This window comes from Pinus tabuliformis, chromosome 2_2, assembly GCF_031772625.1.
Source record: "Pinus tabuliformis cultivar Carrire ecotype Pingquan chromosome 2_2, CPIR1, whole genome shotgun sequence".
In the NCBI taxonomy this organism is placed as follows: domain Eukaryota; kingdom Viridiplantae; phylum Streptophyta; class Pinopsida; order Pinales; family Pinaceae; genus Pinus; species Pinus tabuliformis.
Window position 1 is genome coordinate 964,849,191 of NC_142300.1, and position 22,393 is coordinate 964,871,583.

Here is a 22,393-nt window from a genome sequence, read left to right on the forward strand (position 1 = left end):
CTCAACCATCAACTACCTGTTCTTCCATGGAGATCTAGTTGTAGCTTGTAGGGCTCACATCACATCATACTAAGCTTCGGCCTTCCTGGATCCTTTCTCAATCTTCACATAGCTCTCTCATGTCATTAAGTAGTTCGTCAAATATCTTATGAAGCCAAACTCTTACAAAGTTGATCACACACGTCTTCATATACTCTATCTTCGTGACAAGATTTTGCCTTCATCCTTTTTCAAGAAATTATAACAGTATTTTATCAGCATCAATATTGTGAATCAATGTGTTCCTAGATCAATCAGTTGTTGGTACAACGATATCAGAACTCTTCAACTTCCTACCACAAGATCTTTTCATTGATCTGTCATCTTTTCCCTTTCAATCTTCAATTAATATTGTATCCATCCAAGATCTTATAGAGTCAATTTCTTCCTCTTGCTCCTTCTGAAGTCAATATTACTTCCTTCTAGCTTCACACCATATTAGCTCCCAAATATCAGTAGTGTCTCTAGCAGCATTAGTACCATTCAATCGAACCAATCAGATTTCCTTCTTTTCAGCTAAGGTAGGTGAACTTCTTGCCATCTAATCAATTTTTTCTTCTTTTCCTCTTAATCTTCATGTTTTGCCACGTTCTCTCAACTCTTCCATCTGTTGATCAATCTTAGATAGATCTTGACTTGGTCTGCAACCTTTATTAGAAAGCTATGAAGGAACAAAAAGGAAAAGTACAAAGATAAAATAGCAACAGTGGTAAGCAAGGAAATGTAAGGTACTTATCTTTTTGAAGAGGGTTAGCTCCCTCTTAATCTCAAATTGTTCACCAACCTTGTCATTCCTGTCAAACTCAAGAACTAGGGTTTTCTTTTTACAGCAGAAACAATTAGTTAGGATTTCCATTCCTAGGGTTTACTAATCACAAACTTTGCTCAGATTTACAAACCCTAGATGCCAATGTCTTCAAAATCTGTCATATTAGGAAATCCAAAACTCTACAAGCATGTTGTTTGAGTTAGTTAAAGTACCCTAGAGACATTTTTGATAAGCCTCCTATACCAGAGATTTTATTCCTTGACCATAAGACCTAGTCTACATATTCAAGGCGATAATACAAATGTCAATGTTCTCTACACGAGCCCTTTTTATGATGCATTACTAATTTTTCATAAGATCATTATCTTAGCATCACTACTATAGATCATTGATTTCAAATTACATAATTTATACATACCTCTTTGAATTTACCTATCCTTCTTTGTGGAGATCTGGTCTTGTTCCTTCAGTTGACTTCATTCAAAAAGGACTGCTTCTCATATTTGTATCGCAGAGATGTTCATTAATCTACAGATATAGTTCTTTGAATTTTGTACTTTTATCCTTTTGATATAACATAGAGTAACATTCTTCAGGTCTATCACTTTCAACTTCGTTTTAATCCTCTAAATCATTTCTTTCAAACTTCAGGTAGGCTTCCATGATGTCATTCATTCTTCTATTATGTATAGGAAGGAGATTTGTGTAGCGTGACTGCTTCATGTACTGATCTTACAGAGATAAGTTCCAAATCACAGTCCATCCATAGAGCTCCAATGTTTCGGTCTTCACACTAGGAGATGAATTCTAGAAGTTTTCGGTCTTCAAGAGAGTTGTCTTATGTATTTTTCTGGACACAAGTTGTCTCTATATACCTCGTCCACTGTGGTAGCAATGGTCTCATAATAAACTTAGGTATGTTGCCATGAATGTCATTGAAAGATGTTGCTTTGTATGTCTTCATCATTCGTACATTTACATGCCTTAGTGATGATCCATAAGGTTTTGGTTCCTTTAACTACAACACACTTTTTTTCTTTGTCCCTTAGGTATATAATCATAGTGCCACATAATTGTATTGATTACAGAGATGATGATCTTTTTGGATGTCAAAAATGGATGGTTTCCAAATGAGTCAAGCTGCCTTATATAGTTTCAGATAGACCTTATAGAAGTGTCACAAAACCTTTTTGTATTGATCGCATTCTCCCAAACAAGTTCACTTTTATATGCCTCAGATTTCATGTCACAAGCTTCGGCCTTCTTAGCAGAGATTAGTATATATGTGTTGTTCTCCAATGGTGAAGAGATTTGTCACAAAAGAAAATAGTATTTAAGTCTTTCAAAAGAGTTCGGACCAGAGATCATATATCAAGTATTATACTTCAAATCTTTTCTTCATACACAGGTAACATGGACAGTGAATTTAGCCAGTGAAGTATACTCAGATGCCACAAAGAAATTTCGTACGCTGAGGGTTGGTTCTCCTTAAAGCCTTCTTACTAGCCCAGAGATAGATCTCAACTTCTTTCAAATTCAAATCATTGTACATGACTAGCATACAGTGTTCGCAATTTTCTCAGAGATACATGCATTAGTAATTGGCGACAGCCTTGCTCTCATGTAGTGATGCTTTATAAATCTTTGGTCCCCACAAGGATTTGTTCTTGAACATCAGATCAATTGTGAAATGGTTATTGTAACAATAGTCCACAATATGTTCAAATGCCATCGAGAATATGTTGCCACAGCAGTTCGGATCCACAGAAAATGTATTGTCATTATTGCCACAAAATTATAGTGCCACAAAAAGCTTGCATTATAGAAAGCTGCCACAGGAACTTGCATCTTCTGCTACAGGAAGCTCTTATATATCTCTCATACCTTTGTATATCTGCCTCAGAATCATTGTATTTCTTCCTCTAATCAATCATCCGAATTTTCTTTCATAGAGAATTGCAAATACTTCATTGTTCTAAGAATTAGTTCAGTCCTTAGTAACACCTTTATAGTCCTGGTCTCTATGTATGCTACGTTTCTTCCAAACTTAGTGCTTCTTCAGATCTCCTTCTTGTAAGGATTGGTGTAAGAATGTCTTCAAATATGCCAACAAAATCTGATATTCAGACTGCCTTCTTTTAACCTTAGCTCTGAAACTATTTTGAGAAATCAGTAAGCTTGTTCACAATTTTCTCAGAGATACATGCATTAGTAATTGGTGATAGCCTTGCTCTCATATAGTGATGCTTTATAGATCTTTGGTCCCCTACAAGGATTTGTTCTTGAACTTTAGATCAATTGTGAAATGGTTATTGTAGCAATAATCCACAATAAGTTCGAATGCCATCGAGAATATGTTGCCATAGCAGTTCGGATCCACAGAAGATGTATTGTCATTATTGTCACAAAATTATAGTACCACAAAAATCTTGCATTATAGAAAGCTGCCACAGGAATTTGCATCTTCTGCTACAGGAAGCTCTTATATATCTCTCATACCTTTGTATATCTGCCTCAAAATCTTTGTATTTCTTCCTCTAATCAATCATCTGAATTTTCTTCCACAGAGCATTGCAAATGCTTTGTTGTTCTAAGAATTAGTTCAGTCCTTAGTAACACCTTTATAGTCCTGGTCTCTATGTATGCTAGGTTTCTTCCAAACTTAGGGCTTCTTCAAATCTCCTTCTTGTAAGGATTGGAGTAAGAATGTCTTCAATTATGCCAACAAAATCTGATATCCAAACTGCCTTCTTTTACCTTAGCTCTGAAACCATGTTGAGAAATCAGTAAGCTTGTAGATTAGGGTTGATTTTTCTGTCATGATAATTACTTGTGAATTTGTTAGCTTCTTTATTAAATTTTTATGTTCTCTTCTTTCATCAAGCAATTACCAAAAGTACAAAACATGAAAACCACAAGAGACAAGGACACAAAATATAGGCTCCAAGCCAAGGAAAACCCCCACAAGGGGGAAAACCCACAAAAATTATCTTCTTATAGAATAAGATCAAAGTGAGATATCCAAGACCCAAGACCAAGACTGCCACATAGACCCAAGTCAGCCCTCCTTCAAGCCATCTTCAACAAATCATAGTCATCAAAAGTCAATGCTGGTCAAATCTCTGAATTCTAATAGCTTCCTAAAATTCCAGCCTCTTCCTGAAATTTTGGGCCCTGCAATTTCAGCCCTGTACCAGCTCTGAAATACCACAGAAAATATCACACATTTTTTCTTCTTTTTGATTTTACGTGAAATATATATTGATAAAAGTACAAAGACCAAACCTACTTACATTTTTCAACAGATTGACCATTAAGGGAGGGTGTTAATGTTATGGTCAATTAGATATTAGAAATGTTAATAAAGACACTTGGCCTTTAGGTTATTTTATGCTTTATTTCACTTTAGTGTGTTTCTCAGTCTATCCCACATTCATAAAGTAGATTGACTCAACTAGGTTGTAACCCTTTTATAAGAAAGCTTTCACTTTCTCATAAATGCAATGCAATACAATACAGAGACCTCTCTCGTGTGTCTTGATTTTCTTTAGGTTTCGATTTCCATAATAGGATTCACTAGCATTTAGTTGATAGCTTTAAAATGAAGTTTTCCCATTATGCTAAAAAATATTATGTAGCTTTATTAAGTTTAAAGTCAACTAAGTTTGACATTTTTTACGAAAAATTGTTTGTCATTATAGTAACTCTTAACCTACTCTAAGACAACCAAGTTTTAAATTTTTACTGCTGAACACCTCAAACTATTATATCATATGTTATTGAAGCATATTAGACTATTAACTAAGGAAAGGTAGCCCTTATTCTACTTATTTGAACGTTTGTTCATTTCGCATGGACAGTAAAACATGCTAAATTTCACATTAATAATTACAAGCTAACTTTCCTCGTACCTGAATACTGAAAGTGAATGGAATCCAAACCAAGTCCCCAAAGACCAACATGAAACCAAGATTCTCCGCAATTATGTCCCAACTACACAATGCAAACAAAATCAAATGAAGCTTACCAAATTTTAATATCATTATTGACCAAATTTGGGGAAATAATATCAACTTTATTTAAATTTAATCTAGCATGGCTAGATAAATTACAATATGCAAAAATCAATATGTATTTTCTTAAAATATGAAGTTACTCACACATCCTACCAAACAGTAATCAACAGCATCCCTATCCAAGCACTAACGAAAAGAGCATTGATGAGAGTATTATAGGACATGATTTGAGTCAAAAGATCCAACGCTTCCAAAGCATTCCAATGGCTATGAAATTTGCAAAGAAACCAGTTAACATCCCTATCCTAGCTATGATGGGAATCAATCAGGATTTCACACATGGCTCACTAGTGTTGCAATAAATAATGGCCATTTTAAATGGGATCTTATTTTGCTAAAAAATGGCTTCCATTTTTAAAAGCAAGTATTTAAGCAAGAAAAGATCAGTACAACTTAAGATAACAGAACCAAATTCGCAGATGGTAAATTCATGTTATTATGATATATGATGTTGTTGAATTAGGTGTAAATTCCGCTATTGTATTCTATTTTGTGTATGCGTGCTCTAAAATCTGACCTCATATGAAAATGACATTATGATTAAGGGGACAGAATTTATGTATGAGGTTTCAAATTAAATCAGTGCAGTGAAAAGAATTCCTAGAGATACATCTAACATTCACTAAAAGATTCATTTTCCTAAAACAAATAAGTAATTCTTATGCTAATATGGGATAGCTGCATACTAACATAACTTGAACAAGCTTGAAAGAAACAATGACATGAGCAAATAAGTAGAAGCATAACAACAAGTCAAGAATTTACCACATATGCAAGGAGAAGAACACCATCACGATTTACTCCAAAGACTGTTGTATTATATTGCAAGTAGTGAATACAATTCCGCAGTGTCTCCTCAAGCACAATTGCTTGTATTACATGATACAGTATGAGAACCCATAGCCTCATTATATAGAGAGTTGGGAGCAAATCCCAAGGAAGAATGCATGTGAGAACTAAACTTTGAGCAAATCCCAAGAAAGTGCAAGTCGAGTTCCAAGTAGAGATGATAGAGACACCAAGGCAAATCGAATTCCTCATGTGGCACCCAAAGAAAATCGATTTCTCTATATGGCATAGTAAACATATCCATGAGTGAACCAAAGCAATGAGATAACTCCCGTCAAACCAAATCAAACTCGAACCAAGTGTTGCCACCTCAGATGATGATCCCAAAGATGCTCTGCACAGATCCCTAGGAACTGCGTGATCTCCTCCAAGTGAAACTCATAATCCTCCATGTGAAGTGCTAAATGTAGAAGCACTCGAGCTAACAGTGAGAGAAGGCCCCACAAAATCCTCAGTCTAAATATTCCATAGAATATTCCTTTAGTGCATGAGTTCCTCTAATAAATTTGATTTTCCACATGTGCAACTGTTGTTTTATCTCTAGGAAATTCGATTTTGTCAAATAATGGTGTATTTATGATGTAGTGTGCTCAGTCATCTTCCACATGTCCGCTGACTCAACTCTTTGACTTGGGATAATTTCCATGTTATTCTGTCACATGGAATAATTTATTTCACTCTATTTTATTTAATTCTAGCCTAATTAAATGCCACAATTTCGACTAAACTTAGGAAATGTGGCTTTTAAGGGTCCAAAACACATTATTAACCCCTCAAAGTGTGTCATAGTAGAAATTTGAGGGTGAGAGGTGTAATTTTTATTATTCATACCTCATACAACTTCTATAGACTACACTTATTACAATTTTATTTGCAATTTTAGACCTATGGGAAATCTAAAAAATTATAAAATGACTACCTAGACCTAACCAAATTCCATGAAAGTTGTTGTGTGATCTAGTATGGTAATATACATCGACTCTAGACACTAAGATGTGTTAAGGGCTCAACCTTTATGTTGAGAATTCAGTAGGGAAATGTATATGTTAATTCTCTTAACTTGATAACTGCTTGTGTTAGCTTTTTACTTATTACCTTTGATCTTTGTTAGTTCAATATGAAAAACATCAAACAGCTACCAAAACAGTAAGAACAACAACACAATATGTAGGCCCCAAGCCAAGCCAAAACCCCTCCTCTTGAGGGGAAAACCCATAAAATCTCTTCTTATCCTTTAGATCTTTTCAATTGACGAATACCGTGACCTAGACTCACACAAGTACCCTCCAAGATCAAGTCTTCCTCGACCTCCTGCTACAATATCTTCAACCTCCCTAATAAATCCGAAATTTTGTCCTAGCAACTGCTGCAACTACTACTGCTTTACTAGGAGACTTCGATCTCCCTCTTGCTGCTCTTCCTTTCACCTCACTTGCCTTGATTTGAGTCTTAGGGTTAGTAGGAAACCCTAAGAAACCTTCTCTTTCCTTCTTTCTCTTCCTACTTCCAAAATCAAACTTCTAGACTTGCCCAATGCAGAAACCCTAGTTTCGCATTCCCAGAAGAAAGTAGAGAGACCCAAACACTTTGACTTCTTCTTCACACTTCCTTCTTCGTCCTTCTGCTACTTCCTTCTTCGTATGAGAGATGAATGAATGAATGTCCAAATGGAGGACAAGTTCTTCGTATATATAGGCTTCCTACAAGGGAGGACATGTCTCTTAACTTAGGCTGACTTGACAGCTCATGTAGGCCGACTTGATCTTGAAGGTATTTTGACATTTTCAAGACAATAAATTTTCTTTTGCAATTTATAATGTGCCCATAGGGTCTTCCATATATGACAATGACTCTTATACCTAAGACAAACCCTAGAAGCACTCAATGGGTGCTTGACCTATAAAATAAAAGAACTTGAACATGAAACCCATGCTCCAATAATAATTATAATAATTTCTTTTTCATTTTATATGTACAAGAATACATTTCATACTAATGAAGACCGAACCTAGTTACACATTTTTCAACGCTTCAAACCGTCACCCCGAATTTCAGGTAAAAAGTGAGTGAAAAAACCCAGAAAATTATCTGCCTCTAAAAACGAAGGGATAATTAAGCAAATTAAAAAAAAACACTCCAAGGTGTACTCGTTTTCTGATCGAATCCCAACATCCTAGGCCTGTTACAGACTCAAAACTCATCATTACTAGTATCACTTATTACAATTCCCCGCAGGTTGTGGAATTTGGGTATAAGAATAGATGATGACAAATAGAAGTAGAGTTAAAAAAATATGTTCACTGATAATATCTGATGGTACAAGTGTCCTCTGGATCATCCTTGGGAATGGAATCTTCATATAATCATCAGATTCCACTCCAGTGATCAACAGTGCCTATCCATGCAGACCAGTTGGAAATACATAAACAACTTACTCTTTTCAGTATGGTAGCTGGTACCTTTGGAAAACACCTGGCAAAGATAGCAAGAGATGTGGATCAGCCAGGTAAGCAATTCCAATTTGTTTTCTCTTTTCAAGTTAAATTGTTTACAGATTTACAATTCGAATTATCTATAAATACTTGTAATTTGTAAATAAGTAATGAAATGAACTAAGTTACTAATTAATGTCTTTTCTTTGCAGCACATTCGTGGGAGTCATTTGGCGGCCAATGTCCTCAATTGCAAAAGTTTGCAGTTAGATTCCTCAGCCAAACTTGCAGTGCTTCAAGTTGTGAGCGCAATTGGTCTGTTTTTGAGTGCACACACATGAAGAAGAAAAATTGTTTGGAACAAAAACGGTTAAATCATCTTGTCTTCGTGCAATACAACCTTCGACTAAGGCGGAACCAAATGATGAAAAGAACCCCTGATCTAGATCCCATTGTGTTGGACGATATTCATCCAACATCAGAATGGGTGGAGGAGACCGAAGATCCTGTGTTTGATGTTGATTTTGATATTGACATGGCATTAGCGGGGGATGAAGCAGATTTGGTGGCGCCATCAGAACAAGGATTAGTAGCCGCATCAAGGAAAGGCAAACAACCAATGGAAGGCACTAGTCATGCAGCTCGACCAAATTGTGCTTCCATTAGGTTCACTTCTATTGTTATTGGTGACAGTGCTACTAAGGTTGCAGTTGACGCTGAGGCATCCTCAGAATCTAAACCAGATGATGTCTATGTAGGCTCCTATTAATGATCCAGTGTCTAGTAGTAGTGATGAATTTGATGATTGATCATGTGTAGAGTCTAGACTTGTAGTCTTGCAGTAGGCCAATGGCCTCATAGCTTGTAGCATTGTTTTTGGACTTTATAGGCCATTTAGAGCCTCGTTGCTTATGTATTTTGTCGATGACTTGTATTGTACTCAATGTCATTTTGATATATTCACCTTTACATGGTATATAAAAGAGCAAACTTTGCATAGTTTGTCTCTATTGGCTTGGAATCATGGTTTTAAATCTTAAAAATTGATTTTCATTAAAAAATAATTATTTAACGTATTTTTTTAAAAACTAGTTCATTGAGATCTGATCAGTCCCGGTTTGACCGGTTCCGATTTGAAACCCGGTTTATTAGGTGGACCGGTCTGGTCAACGGTTCTGGATTTTAAATCTATGGTTTGGATTATGTGATAAATGAAGCAGCTTCAAAATAGTTGAAGACCCCGAAGTTTCATGCTAGCATACAAGATCATATACATTGGAAGTTTGATATTGGTTGGGGTTATCAAGCTACTAGATGTTCTAAAGATTGAATAGGTAGCTGATATGTGGATCTCTCCCTAAGAAGTTTTGAATATATTTGACAAGCATGCTTGGATTAATGATTAAGAGGGAGAGATGAAGTACCATAAAACTCCCTATATGATGGTACTTGGGAGGACATCTTGGTTAGTCGTTGATGATGTTTGGATCCCGGTGAGGGAGCATATCATTGGTCTTGTCGAGCTCCAACCTTGGATATGATAGCTAGATCCCTGAGGATTGGTGTTAGGGCTAAAGCATTATGGTACCTATAGTGGCAGATGCCTAGACAACACTTTAGTCCCTGTTAATACCTCAGATCCTTGCATGAGTGTATGATAATAGTGTCATGACACTTCGATCTTTGATGTGTTGCGAGGATACTTTGGCAGTTAGGGTATTCTTAGCATTGCGCATGTTGATACTCTTTTTATGAGAACTTTTCAAAGTGAGTATTGTCTTTGCACTGTTATTCATTTATGAATACCTCCCTAGTTAAGAGGGAGTGTCGAAATTGTAACTAGTTTCAGTCTTCATAATTATCATTTGTGTCATGTTATAATGTAATTATTATGTATTATTAAAAGAAAGAAAAGGAAATTATTGTAAAATAAAAAATAACTTATTAAAGCATCGGTTTCATGCTTAGGTCATTGGTCAATAGGTCAAAGCATCCATTGTGTGCTCTAGGGTTTGTATCTTAAGTCAAAGTCAAAGTCATGATGTAAAAGACCCAAATGGGCACATATAATAAAAAAGAAAAATATTATTTTGATTTTTAGAAAGGTCAAGAAGACCCCTGAGATCAAGTCAACCTGCCTTCTTCTAGTTCGCCTAGAGAGGCCCTTCTAGCCCATGCAAACCCTATAAATAGGGCTTCAACCTCTTGTGAAGTAGAACAATACATACACATCTGATCTGATTCAATTCACAATGTGTTGATTTGGGGTAGCATCAGATGTGCTCTAGCCACGAAATTTGGTGGAGAGGTTGGGGTACATGAGATCTCCAATACCCAAAAAGGGTTCAGGCAGATTCTAAACAGATCGGGAGATATTAAAATAATTAATATTTTTAATAGAGTCTCTAAGTCTAGACTTAGGGAAAATAAAATATTAATGAGTATTAATATGAATCTATATTAGAATGGTCCAAAAGACATGGATCAAGCCAGATCTAATCTTAGCCATTGATTCGGGACTTAGTCTCGGCCATTGAGATGTCAACAGAAAAAGTATAAGAGGAGGCTTGAGGGGCACTTGGAGTACACACTGAGGGAGACCAATTAGTTCAATTTTTGGAGCGATGTTTGCTGAGAAATTGAACCAGTGGTTTGGAGAGCAGTCAGGATGCAGCAAGTACGGAACATGGAGACGAGAGATTAGCACAGAAGAGGCAGACGCAGAGCCAAGGGAATCCATGTAGAGGCAGCAGAGACTGCGAAGAGCCAAAAGGGCCTGCATCATCCACGCAGAGGCTGCAAGAGTGACGCAAAAGCCCAGAGAGGCTGCGCAGAGCCTCAGTAGGCTGACGTAGAGGGTTTCAGGCTGATGCAAAGGGTTTCAGGTTGTAGCAGAGGTCAGTAGGGCCTACGCTGGGTTTAGGAAAGTGTTGGAAGTTTGTCTATCTATGGGTAAGCCAGTTTGGCACCCTGTTGTACAAGAAAATTGCTGAATAATAAAATCCTCCCTTGCTGCACCGGTTTTCCCACATTAGGTTTTTCCGGGGACATTAGTCCAAAATAACTGTGTCAATGTGTGCATATTTTTGTTTCTGTATTACGATGTGATATCTGCAGCAGTATTTATTTTAATGTTTGTTGAAGTAATTTCATGAATAACTTATGATGAAATAAGTAGGAAAAGTAAATCAGTTGCTGCAGTGATAGAATTTTCACATGGTATCAGAGCAAGTAATCAGAGACAGAAAGGGAAAATCAGTTATGGGTCAAGACCACAATGCAGAGGCATCCACCTCAGGGGACTCACGCATATTTTCAGAAGATTGCACAAGAGAGAGAGATTTCGATTTCTCTATGTTGGCTTCCAAGTTGGAAGAAGAAGTGGCATGCATGACTAGTGTTGCATCATCAGAAGTATGATATATAGACAATGGAGCCTTGTGGCATATGACAGGAATCAAGGAGTGTTTCTCAGAATATCGAGAAGAGAAGATGAACTTTCAGATCACCATGGGGAACAAGGCAAAGTGTACTCCAGTAGGAAAGGGTACCATAGTTTTTCAGACAGAATCGGGAGAGCGATTCCGTGCCACAAATGTGTTGCATGTGCCAGGATTGGGGATGAACTTACTTTCCGTGTCACAACTACAAGGCAAAGGCTATGAAATCTACTTCATCAAGGAAAAGGTATACATCAAACACCCGAGCTGGAAAAAGAAAGCGCAGATCGGGATCAAAAGTGATCGGTTGTACAGATTACAACTAGAATCTCCAATGGCACTAACAGGTAGTCATGGGGACAAATACTTGAACGAACTATGGCACAGAAGGATGGGTCAGTTGCACCATGGAGCTCTAAGAATTCTCAAGAGCATTATAACAGGAGTTCCGGATCTGAGTACGGAACGAGATGATGTATGCAGGGGATGTGCTCTAGGAAAGTATGCCAAGGCGGCATTTCCTAGGAGCAACCATAGGGCCAAGAGTGTACTAGGATTGATACACTCAGATATCTGCGGACCTATGTCCATCAAAGCTCTCAGTGGTGTCGAGTATTTCCTTACTTTCATTGATGACCACTCGAGGAAAACTTGGATCTATTTTTTGAAAACCAAGGATGAGGTTTTCTGTCGATTCAAGGTGTTCAAGGCTCTAGTGGAGAATCTGACAGGTAAGAAAATAAAATTCTTGCACTTAGATAATGGTGGAGAATATGTCGATAAGGACTTCACTGATTTTTGCACTAAGGAGGGCATCAGAAGAGAGTGGACAACTCCCTACAATCCGGAGCAGAATGGGGTGGAAGAAAGGAAAAACAGGACTATTGTAGAAGCAGCTAGGGTCATGTTGTATGATCAGGATATGTCAAAATTCATGTGGGCAGAAGCATGCAACACAGCTGTCTACGTTCAGAACAGGACTCCTCATCGGCCATTGGGCAAGATTACTCAAGAGAAAGTCTTCACTGGGAAGACACTAGAAGGCAGTCATTTCAGGATATTTGGGAGTTTGGCATATTGTCGCATACCCAAAGAAAAGAGGAAGAAGCTGGATCAGACTGCAGAAAAGGGGTATCTGGCAGGATATAGCGAGAACGCTAAGGCATATAGGATTTATCTTCCAAGGAGCAGGAAGGTAGTAGTACGATGAGATGTAAAGTTCATGGAGGACAGAGCTTTCAGAAGATGTCGCGAAATGCCTTCCAAGGAGCAGTCGAAAGAGAATCCGTTGGTCATGCCTCTTCGACCAACGTAAGTGAAGAATCCTTCCTCAGAGCAGGAAGATTCTCAGGATGAGGAAGAGGAGCAAACAGAAGCACCTGTTGGCAAAGGAAGAACCAGCAGGGAACTTCGTCAGATTTTGCGTGATGCAGAGAACTTCATCGGAGAGCCAAGGAACAGTAAAAGGGAGCGAAAACAGCCAGACAGGTATCAGGCGTTAGTAGCTCAGGATGGAGAGCCTGCCAGCTTCAAGGAGGTAGCTCAGCATCAGGTCTAGCTAGATGTGATGGTGGAGGAGTATAACTCCATAATGGTAAACGATGTCTGGGAGGTGGTGTCAAGGCCTCAAGACAGATCTGTGGTAGGTTCAAGATGGATCTACAAGATCAAATATGTTGCGGACGACAGTATTGAAAAATACAAGGCCAGGTTTGTGGCTAAGGGGTATGCTCAAAAGGAAGGGATTTAACTTCGAGGAAACCTTCGCCCCGGTAGCTAGGTATACATATATTAGGACCGTAATATGTCTTGCATCCCAGATGGGATGGGAGATCCATCAGATGGATGTCAAGACAACATTTCTGAAAGGGGTAATAGAAGAAGAAGTATACATTGAACAACCAGAGGGCTTTGAAACTCATGAGAAGAAGTCCCATATATGCAGACTGAAAAAAGCCTTGTATGAGCTGAAGCAAGCACCAAGAGCATGGTATGGTCAAATAGATGGCTACTTGCAAAAGATGGGGTTTGTCAAGAGTGACACGGATCCGAATCTCTACTATCTAGTCGTAGAGAGCAAGCCACTTATCTTAGTATTATATGTGGATGATCTCTTCCTAACAGGATCATCTAGACTCATTGAAGACTGCAAGAAGAATCTAGCCACAGAGTTCGATATGAAGGATCTGGGACAAATGCACTATTTTCTAGAGTTGGAAGTTTGGCAACAAAAAGGAGAAATCCTCCTTGGGCAAGGAAGGTATGCTACAAAAATTCTGAAAAGGTTCGGGATGGGAGACTGTAGACCAGTGTTACTTGGGAGTGGGAGCGAAAGCGGGGAGTGGGAGCGAAAATGGGAGCAGGAGCGACATTTTCAGAAGCTCCCGGTGTGGGAGCGAATCCCGGAGCGTTTTTTAGATAATATATATATTTTTTATTTTTTTTAATTTGATACATATATGTCAACGAAAACATGTAGAATAATGAATTAGATATAAAAAAACATAAAAAAAACATAGATGGAAATTTGAACCATATAACAACAATCATCTAGAAGTTCTAATCTTCATCAACCACGTCCACAAGTTAGTAACATACAACATATTGAGTCTCATGATTCATCAATCTTAAAGTTTCAAGCTTTCAAAATTCAATATATAACATTTATCATCATCGATCACCAAAGTTGTACTTATAAGCTAAGTGTAACCATTACAACAAATAATATCTAACATGAAATGAAATGAAACAACTTTCAACTTTCATGAAGCATCATATTCATAATTCATTACTAATGAGTTATAATTGCCAACTTCAAACTTAAATTGGCATATATTGTTTAAAAAAATATCATAATAAATATGAAAGGGTCAATAGTTATAAAAACTACTAGAAACTAGAAAAGAGAAGTAAATCTATTATCTATTTCTTATGCTTGGGCCTCCTGCCACCACGAGAAATGTCTAATTTTTTAGTCTTGTTGGAAAATCAGGATCTTTGTCATTAATATCACCCTCTAAGCATTAATATCCAGAGGTATCTTTGTCATTACCTCTGTATCTGTATAGGTATCTTTGTCATTAATATCACCCTCTAAGCATTAACATAAGATAGAAAAAGCATAGCATGTCAAGTCAAGATTTTGTTTGAGTGATGTGTACATTTTTAGGAGGGTCATGATAGAGGAGTTCGACAACCAATGTCACTACCATCAAGGTACATAGAGAGATTGGTGCTCTTGATTAAATACGAGTTCCATACCCTAATACATGACAAAATTCAATGGAAACATTGCAATCCCCCAATCCTGAAAAATTGATAAGTCTGTTGGATTTTGAATGAAATCTAAAATTCTACTTTCTCCATATGAAATCCAATGAGGCCGGAATCACTCTCAAACATCCTGAGTCATTTCATGGTAATGTTAAAAATTTAAGTAAAATGATGAAAATGAAGATTAAGGAGAATGTCACTTTTACTTTAAGAATTTAACATTACCATGAATAGCATATCAATACTAGGGACATAGACTTGAGCATTAAGTTGCCCCCACTCAAAAGTTATTTGTTTCTTTAAAAACAAAATTGTATTTCGAACATTACTACAAAAAAAAATTGCAAAAAAGGCAAAACGCTTCTGAAAAGGCAGGGAGCGAAAAAAAATTTAGGGAGCGCGCTCCCGAGTCGCTCTCGCCCGGAGCGCGGATTGGGAGTGGGATTGGGGGGGCGCTCCCCCGCAACACTGTTGTAGACCTATGGCTATGCCAATGATCACCAACTAGAAGAAGATTGATGCATCAGAAGACAAGGATGTCGATCCCACCCTATACTGATAGCTCATAGGGTCCCTGATGTATCTAGTCAATACTAGGCCAGATATTTGCTACGCTGTCAACACCCTCAGTCAGTTCATGGTGGAACCAAAGAGGGCTCATTGGGCAGCAGCCAAGCACATTCTCAGGTATTTACAGGGAACAGTTGATTATGGGCTCTTGTACAACAAGGGGAAGGATATCAGGTTGAGTGGATTTACTGATGCAGATTGGGCAAGAAGTTCAGTGGATCGGAAAAGTACCTCTGGGTATTGTTTCAACATTGGATCAAGAATAACCTCCTAGTGCAGTAGGAAACAGAAGTCCGTGGCTCTGAGCTCGTCTGAGGCAGAATATATGGCAGCAAGCACAGCTTCGTGTGAGGCCATATGGCTTAGAAAACTGTTGGTAAACCTATTCAGAAGAAATATGGAGGTGACCAAGATCATGTGTGATAATCAAAGTTGCATCAAACTCTCTGAGAATCCAATATTTCATGATAGGTCAAATCATATTGATATCCGGTGTCACTTTGTCAGAGATTGTGTCCAACGTGGAGCTGTACAGTTGAGCTACACTCCTACAGGGGAACAAGTGGCAGATATCCTCACCAAGGCCCTTAGAAAGCCAAAATTTGACTACTTCAGAGAAAAGATGGGGATGGTAAAGAACCCCTTTTAGAAGTAGTGTGTTAGCAGCACGAATGAAGGAGGAGTTACAGTGTAGATGCAGTGTTGGGAGAAAGGACCAACAGCAGCACAGATACAGAGGGAGTTGCAATGCAGATGCAGTGTTGGGAGAAAGGACCAACAGCAGCACAGATGCAGAGGAAGGTGCAATGCGGATGCAGTGCTGGGAGAAAGGACCAGCAGCAGCATGGATGCAGAGGGAGTTGTCGTACAGATGCAGCAGTGGCAGTGACAGAACCATGGGCAGCAGTACAGGATGCAGCAATGCAGAGGATGCTGGGTAGGGAGGCCTAGTATCAGCACAGGTACCAATGTCGGATGATCAGAGTAATACTTAGTGAGGAGTATTTCTAAAGCACAATCCTCGCTAAGAGGAAGTGTTGATTTGGGGTAGCATTAGATGTGCTCTAGCCACAAAAATTGGTGGAGAGGTTGGGGCACATGAGATCTCCAATACCCAAAAAGGATTTGGGCAGATTCTAAACAGATCAGGAGATATTAAAATAATTAATATTTTTAATAGAGTCCCTAAGTCTAAACTTAAGAAAAATAAAATATTAATGTGTATTAATATGAATCTGTATTAGAATGGTCCAAAAGACATGGATCAAGCCAGATCTAACATTAGTCGTTGATTAGGGACTTAATCTCGGCCATTGAGATGTCAACAGAAAAAAGTATAAGAGGAAGCTTGAAGGGCACTTGGAGTACACACTGAGGGAGACCAGTTTGTTCAATTTCTGGAGCGGAATTTGCTGAGAAATTCAACCAATGGTCTAGAGAGCAGTCAGGAGGCAGCAAGTACGAAACAGAGAGACGGGAGATCAGCGCAAAAGAGGCAGATGCTGAGCCAGAGGAAGCCACACAGAGGCAGTGGAGACTGCGGAGAGCCATAAGGACCTGTGTCATCCACGCAGAGGCTGCAGGAGTGACGCAGAAGCCCAGAGAGGTTGCGCAGAGCCTCAGTAGGCTGACACAGAGGGTTTCAGGTTGACACAAAGGGTTTCAGGCTGTAGCAGAGGTCAGTAGGGCCTACGCTTGGTTTAGGAAAGTGCTGGAAGTTTTTCTATCTGTGGGTAAGCCAGTTTGGCACCCTGTTGTACAAGAAAATTGTTGAATAATAAAATCCTCCCTTGCTGCACTGGTTTTCCCACATTGGGTTTTTCCAGGGACATTAGTCCAAAATCACTGTGTCAATGTGTGCATATTTTTGTTTCTATATTAGGATGTGATATCTACAGCAGTATTTATTTTAATGTTTGTTGAAGTAATTTCATGAATAACTTATGATGAAATAAGTAGGAAAAGTAAATCAGTTGCTGCAGTGATAGAATTTTCACACAATGGAGAAAAGAAATGAGAAGTGAAAAAGGAAGACATAATGTTAGCAAAGGAAGGAGAAACTTAAGCAAAGAAAAGATAACCGAAAGCTCTCTTGATCATTTGTGCGAAGTTGCAGATCCATCTGAGAAGGCCAAAGTTGCAGACCCATCTGAGAAGGACATGTTGACCACACTTTGTCAACAGTCCAAGCAGAATGCAAAGACATGAAAGTCATCAGCGAGCACAGTTTTATCATTGTAAACCCAATTTTTGCAAGTTATATTGTAAATGATGCTAGCATGACCGTTTAATTATGTAACAACACCTAGGTAAGCCTCTAATTTTGGCAACGGATTTCATCCTAGGAAGTTTTTTAACAGATAATCAACAGAGTTTTTCTTCTAGCTTAAACCCTAATGCCAAGGTGGAATCTCTTGACAAGGACTTAGGTGAGTCCTAGTGTTATATCGAATCTTTGTAAAAGTGTGTTTGGGAATAATTTAAGCATATTTAGCTAAATTATTTTATTACAAACCACTTGGTCTATACTAGATCATATTGTGTCGCAGAATTGGGTGAATTGTTGAGGGTCTGAGTCTAAATGTGTTTTTCCCTTTCAAGAGTTGATATTGTAATATTTTGATGTAAAAAAATATTTTAGTGCATGGTCCCTCATATTTAGACATCATGGCTAAAATATTTGAGAGTGGAAAAAATAATTAATCCCCTCTAGTATCAATTCATTAATTTTTCTGACAAAATTAAATTAAATCCTAAGCCAGAAAATTAATTAATTTTACGACAAAAAAAATTATTATAGAGATTAATTTCTCTCCAAGTGGAAAATAATCAAAAATTCGTGGGTCAAAGGAAAGTCAATTTTTGGAGGTCCCCCACCAAGGGAAAAATGGATATTTTAAGAAAATTTGAGCCTTTGAACCTTGGTGGTTAAGTCAAAGTCAATTTTTTGAGGAAATTAATCCAAAATATTAATTTTTGGATTAATTAAAAGTGGGTTTTATGAAAATTTCGAATTTTTCCTCAAAATTAAAAATTCGACTGTGAAGATTTAAAGATCATCAAGTTATTTTCAACGGTCAAGATTGTTTTGACGGGCATCAAGCCAAATAGTCATTATTTTCCACTTGGAGGGGTTTCTCTATATAAAGAAGTCATTTTGCTTCTATTAAATATCTTTGGATGATGTAATTCTTGGACGTTGATATTGAGTTGTTTCTCTGCTAAGAACATTTTGTATCATAATAGAAAGACTTTTGGGTTCAGTTCATGGTGTTTTTCTACCATTGATCTGTGGTATGTGCTAGCTATGTGTGATCCTATATTGTGTTAAACATTGCTACTAATTTTTATTTCATTTGTCGGTGATAAGAACATTCTATTGGTACACGTTATCTTAGGTGATCTGATTCACCACATGATATAACAATTTTCTTGAGAATATTATAGAGATTTACAAGTACACTAGCCCTTGGGCTCCAAGTTCACAGACGGTGGGGAAGACCTGATTGTGTTTGGGCTTTGAGATTTATTTATAATATTTGATTTTGCAAGAGGTTTTTAGCCAATATTTATTTTTCGAAATTTGCTCATCCATTGTTATTTATCCAAAATTATTTTCTCCAAAAAAAATTAAAAATTTGTAAATATTGTATATTTGTAAATTATTTCTAATCCATTTGTTTTGCAGCAATTGGGGTTTTATTATTTTTTGGGGTTTTATATTTTGTATATACATTTGGGTTTTTGACATTCTTTGATTCATTTGTGCATGTGAACTTCAAGTTGATCAAGAGAATTTTGTTGGAGTTTTGAGGTAGATCTAGGCCTAGAAAGGCAAGATCTAGCCTCCAAGCTCAAAGTCCAACCTGAAGAAGTTGTCCAGCCTTTTTTGCAGCAAATCTGTGGAGTAAATTTTGTTGGCAAGGGTTTCAAAAAATTTTTAGTCCCTAAGGCCTAACCATCTACCCTTTTCTGACCCTCTTTTCCCCTCAGCCCCCTTGGTTTGGCTAGCTGCAAGCCTGAAAAGGCCTTGGCCTCCCTTGTTTACCCTAGTCGTGGGTCTAGAAAGGCCTTGACCCCCCTTTAGAGAAGTCGTACAGCCCTCAAGGGGCCTCAGCCCTCCTCCTTGACCCCCCTTTAGAGAAGTCGTACAGCCCTCAAGGGGCCTCAGCCCTCCTCCTTGACCCCTGTTGTGGCCTCTAGGAGACTCTCCTCCCTCTCAGCCTCCCATTTTGCCTTCGCCACAGCCCTCTAAGGGTTGTTTCCTTGGCCACCAACCCTTCTAGGGCTCTTCCACCCCAGTATCAGCCTCTCTAGGCTTGACATCAGCCCTTGTGGGTTTTTCTCCTCTTATCATGACCTTTTCCGAGCATTTTTGGGTCTTCCTTGCCCTTGTTTTCCCTTCTAGCCCCTCATTTGTCATTTCTAGTCATAGTCTTCGGGTTTTCTAGCCTTATAACACTTGCCCTAGCCTTGTATTCAGTCATCTCTGATTTTGATATTATTTTAGTGGGCCAACATTGTGGTTTTGAAGCAATATTAGAGCTAATTTGGTCATTGCAGGTACTCAAGCTCATTAGAGGCCAAACTAGGCCTCTAGGCCTCTTCATTTGCCCATTTTCCCCTCCTCATTTTCTTTGTTTTGTTACAGCCATTTTATGCAGACATATAACTCTAATATCACCAAAGATCATCTCAATATCACTTAATTTGATTACTTAATCATTGGAACTTCTTGGGCATTGATAATTTGACACCTCGCTGGTTTATAAATGACTGAATCACTAATTTTCTAAGTTGTTTCAAGTCTGCTATATGCTTTTTTGAGGTCTGATCTGAACATCAAAAGTCTGATCTATAACATCTAAGCAGTCTTATAATCAATCAAAAATCATTGAAAGGCTTAATGTGTTGATTTTCCAGATTATCTTTGATATCTTGCATCATTTTTTGACTGCTGATATAAAATTGCAGACCTCTGAAATCAAAGTGTCAGCAGTAATAAATCACATATAAGTCTCTAAAATTGGATAAGAATTTTCTAAAATCCATAATCATTCATGGTTGAAGGGATTTGGGTTTAATTTCAGTCATTGGCATCTAATTGCACTCTTGCATTCACACACATAAGTTCTCAATTTGGATTGGTAATTTTTTATGAGATTTGCTCTAAGTAACATTGTGGATTAATGCTCTTAACTTCTCATTGCCATTGGATAAGTGGATTCATTGCTCTTGTTAAATTGGATATCTCGTGAGTTTTCTAATCAAGTTTAATTTTTATTGCAATAAAAGATTAATTGTGTATCTAATTGGCACATTGATAGTTCACTGATCTTCTCTTTGAGAAATTCTCTATTGGTATTACCAACCACATTATTCTAGCACCATTAAGTTTAAGCACTTTTCTCGTGGTTGAGATTGTCATTCATCCATTGTTTAAGTATTTCAATGTTGGTAATTGAAGATCATTGCAATTGACTACTTACGTAATAAAATAATCTCACCTTAAGAGCACTCACATTTTGCACTTGAATTTTAGCATTAGCATCTTGCATTAATTAATTTACTTCCAAACATAAGCTTGATTGATAGAGAAATAGGGCCACCTTTCTCATCTAACTTGAGGAGTCTAGGAACTCTTTAGTAGCTAACACGGTGACCTTGCAATCGTCAGAGCCACAGTCTCTGCAGCACCAGAGGCATCAGGTGGTTAGAACCCCAAGGGAGGTATCGTTAACCAAGCCTCAACTTGCTTCCCCTCAGTTTCTCTCTCACAACTTACTCTAGAGACTAGCTTCAAAACAATTAAGAGGAAGGATACATTTAGAGTAGGCATCTAGCTAAAATAAACGAAGATTTTGCATCTCACCTAGATTGTAGGATTTGCATTTCATATAGGATAGTGAAGCATCCTAAAGAAACAATTGTTCATCTGGTAACTTGGTAAATAATCTAAGCAAGTAATTGAATTCATTTAAGGCACTGATCTTCCACAATAATCTAATCAAATCTTTTAACTTGCTAATTCAACCAAGTTGCTAGGCTATTCAATTATGTCTCCCGGACTTGTTGGTTGCCAAAAAGTCTCCCATCTTCACATTTCATAGGGACTACCCCCCCATAGCTTGTTGTAGGGAGGCAGCTAGAACAGAGAGGGCGAAGATCAGAGTGACAACACCCATCTTTAGTGTTGTCAAATATTACCTTTACGAAAGTCTGAAGAGCTACATTTTGGTAAAAGTCAAACTTGTTGACTCTATGATGCTCTCGAGGATGGATAGGATGGGAGCAGAAGAGATTAGGAAGGATAAGATGATTCTTGAATAGCTTGGGAACCTGGATGGGGCAGGGCATGACTATAAAGGTTGTAAAACTATAAGTCTTCAAAACACAATTTGCTTAGGGTCTATGAATGGTTAGATCAGTATAACCGACACCATGGCATAGTCCAGTAGAGGATGGATAGGATGGAAGCGAAAGAGATTAGGAAGGATAGGATGATTGTCGAATAGCTTGGTAACCCGGATGGGGTAGGGCATGACTATAAAAGTTGTAAAACTATAAGTCTTCAAAACACAATTTTAAAGTGTCCTCGCATTAAACAAAGATTCAATTATGGAACACAATCCTTACATGATTATACTAATTTCTAAATACTTACTAGTATACTTTATATAATCTAACTTCGGGACGAAGTTTTCTAAAGAAAGGGTGTATGTAATGGCCATCTCAAATTATAGGCAGCATAAGAATATTAGCATGTGTACGAAACATGTATATGATAGCTACATATGCATGCATCGCATGCACTGTGCTAGTATACATATTAACTTCTTATGAAAATTGTCAAGAAAAGATAAACAAAATAATTATTAGAAGTTCTAAGTGAATACCTAACGCACATAAATATTAAATATATTGAGTGAGGTACTTAATGTATGT

General features: G+C 37.7%; 1 protein-coding gene across 1 annotated transcript in view; it reads right to left on the reverse strand.

Moving 5' to 3' along the window:
- LOC149196437 (delta(14)-sterol reductase-like) overlaps positions 1-22,393 on the reverse strand; it is a 74,509-nt gene that overhangs the window by 25,468 nt on the left and 26,648 nt on the right. Inside the window, exon 5 of the mRNA XM_089408284.1 lies at positions 4,720-4,801. Within this exon, the coding sequence (XP_089264410.1) occupies positions 4,720-4,801 (82 nt within the window). The remainder of the gene's footprint in view (positions 1-4,719; positions 4,802-22,393) is intronic.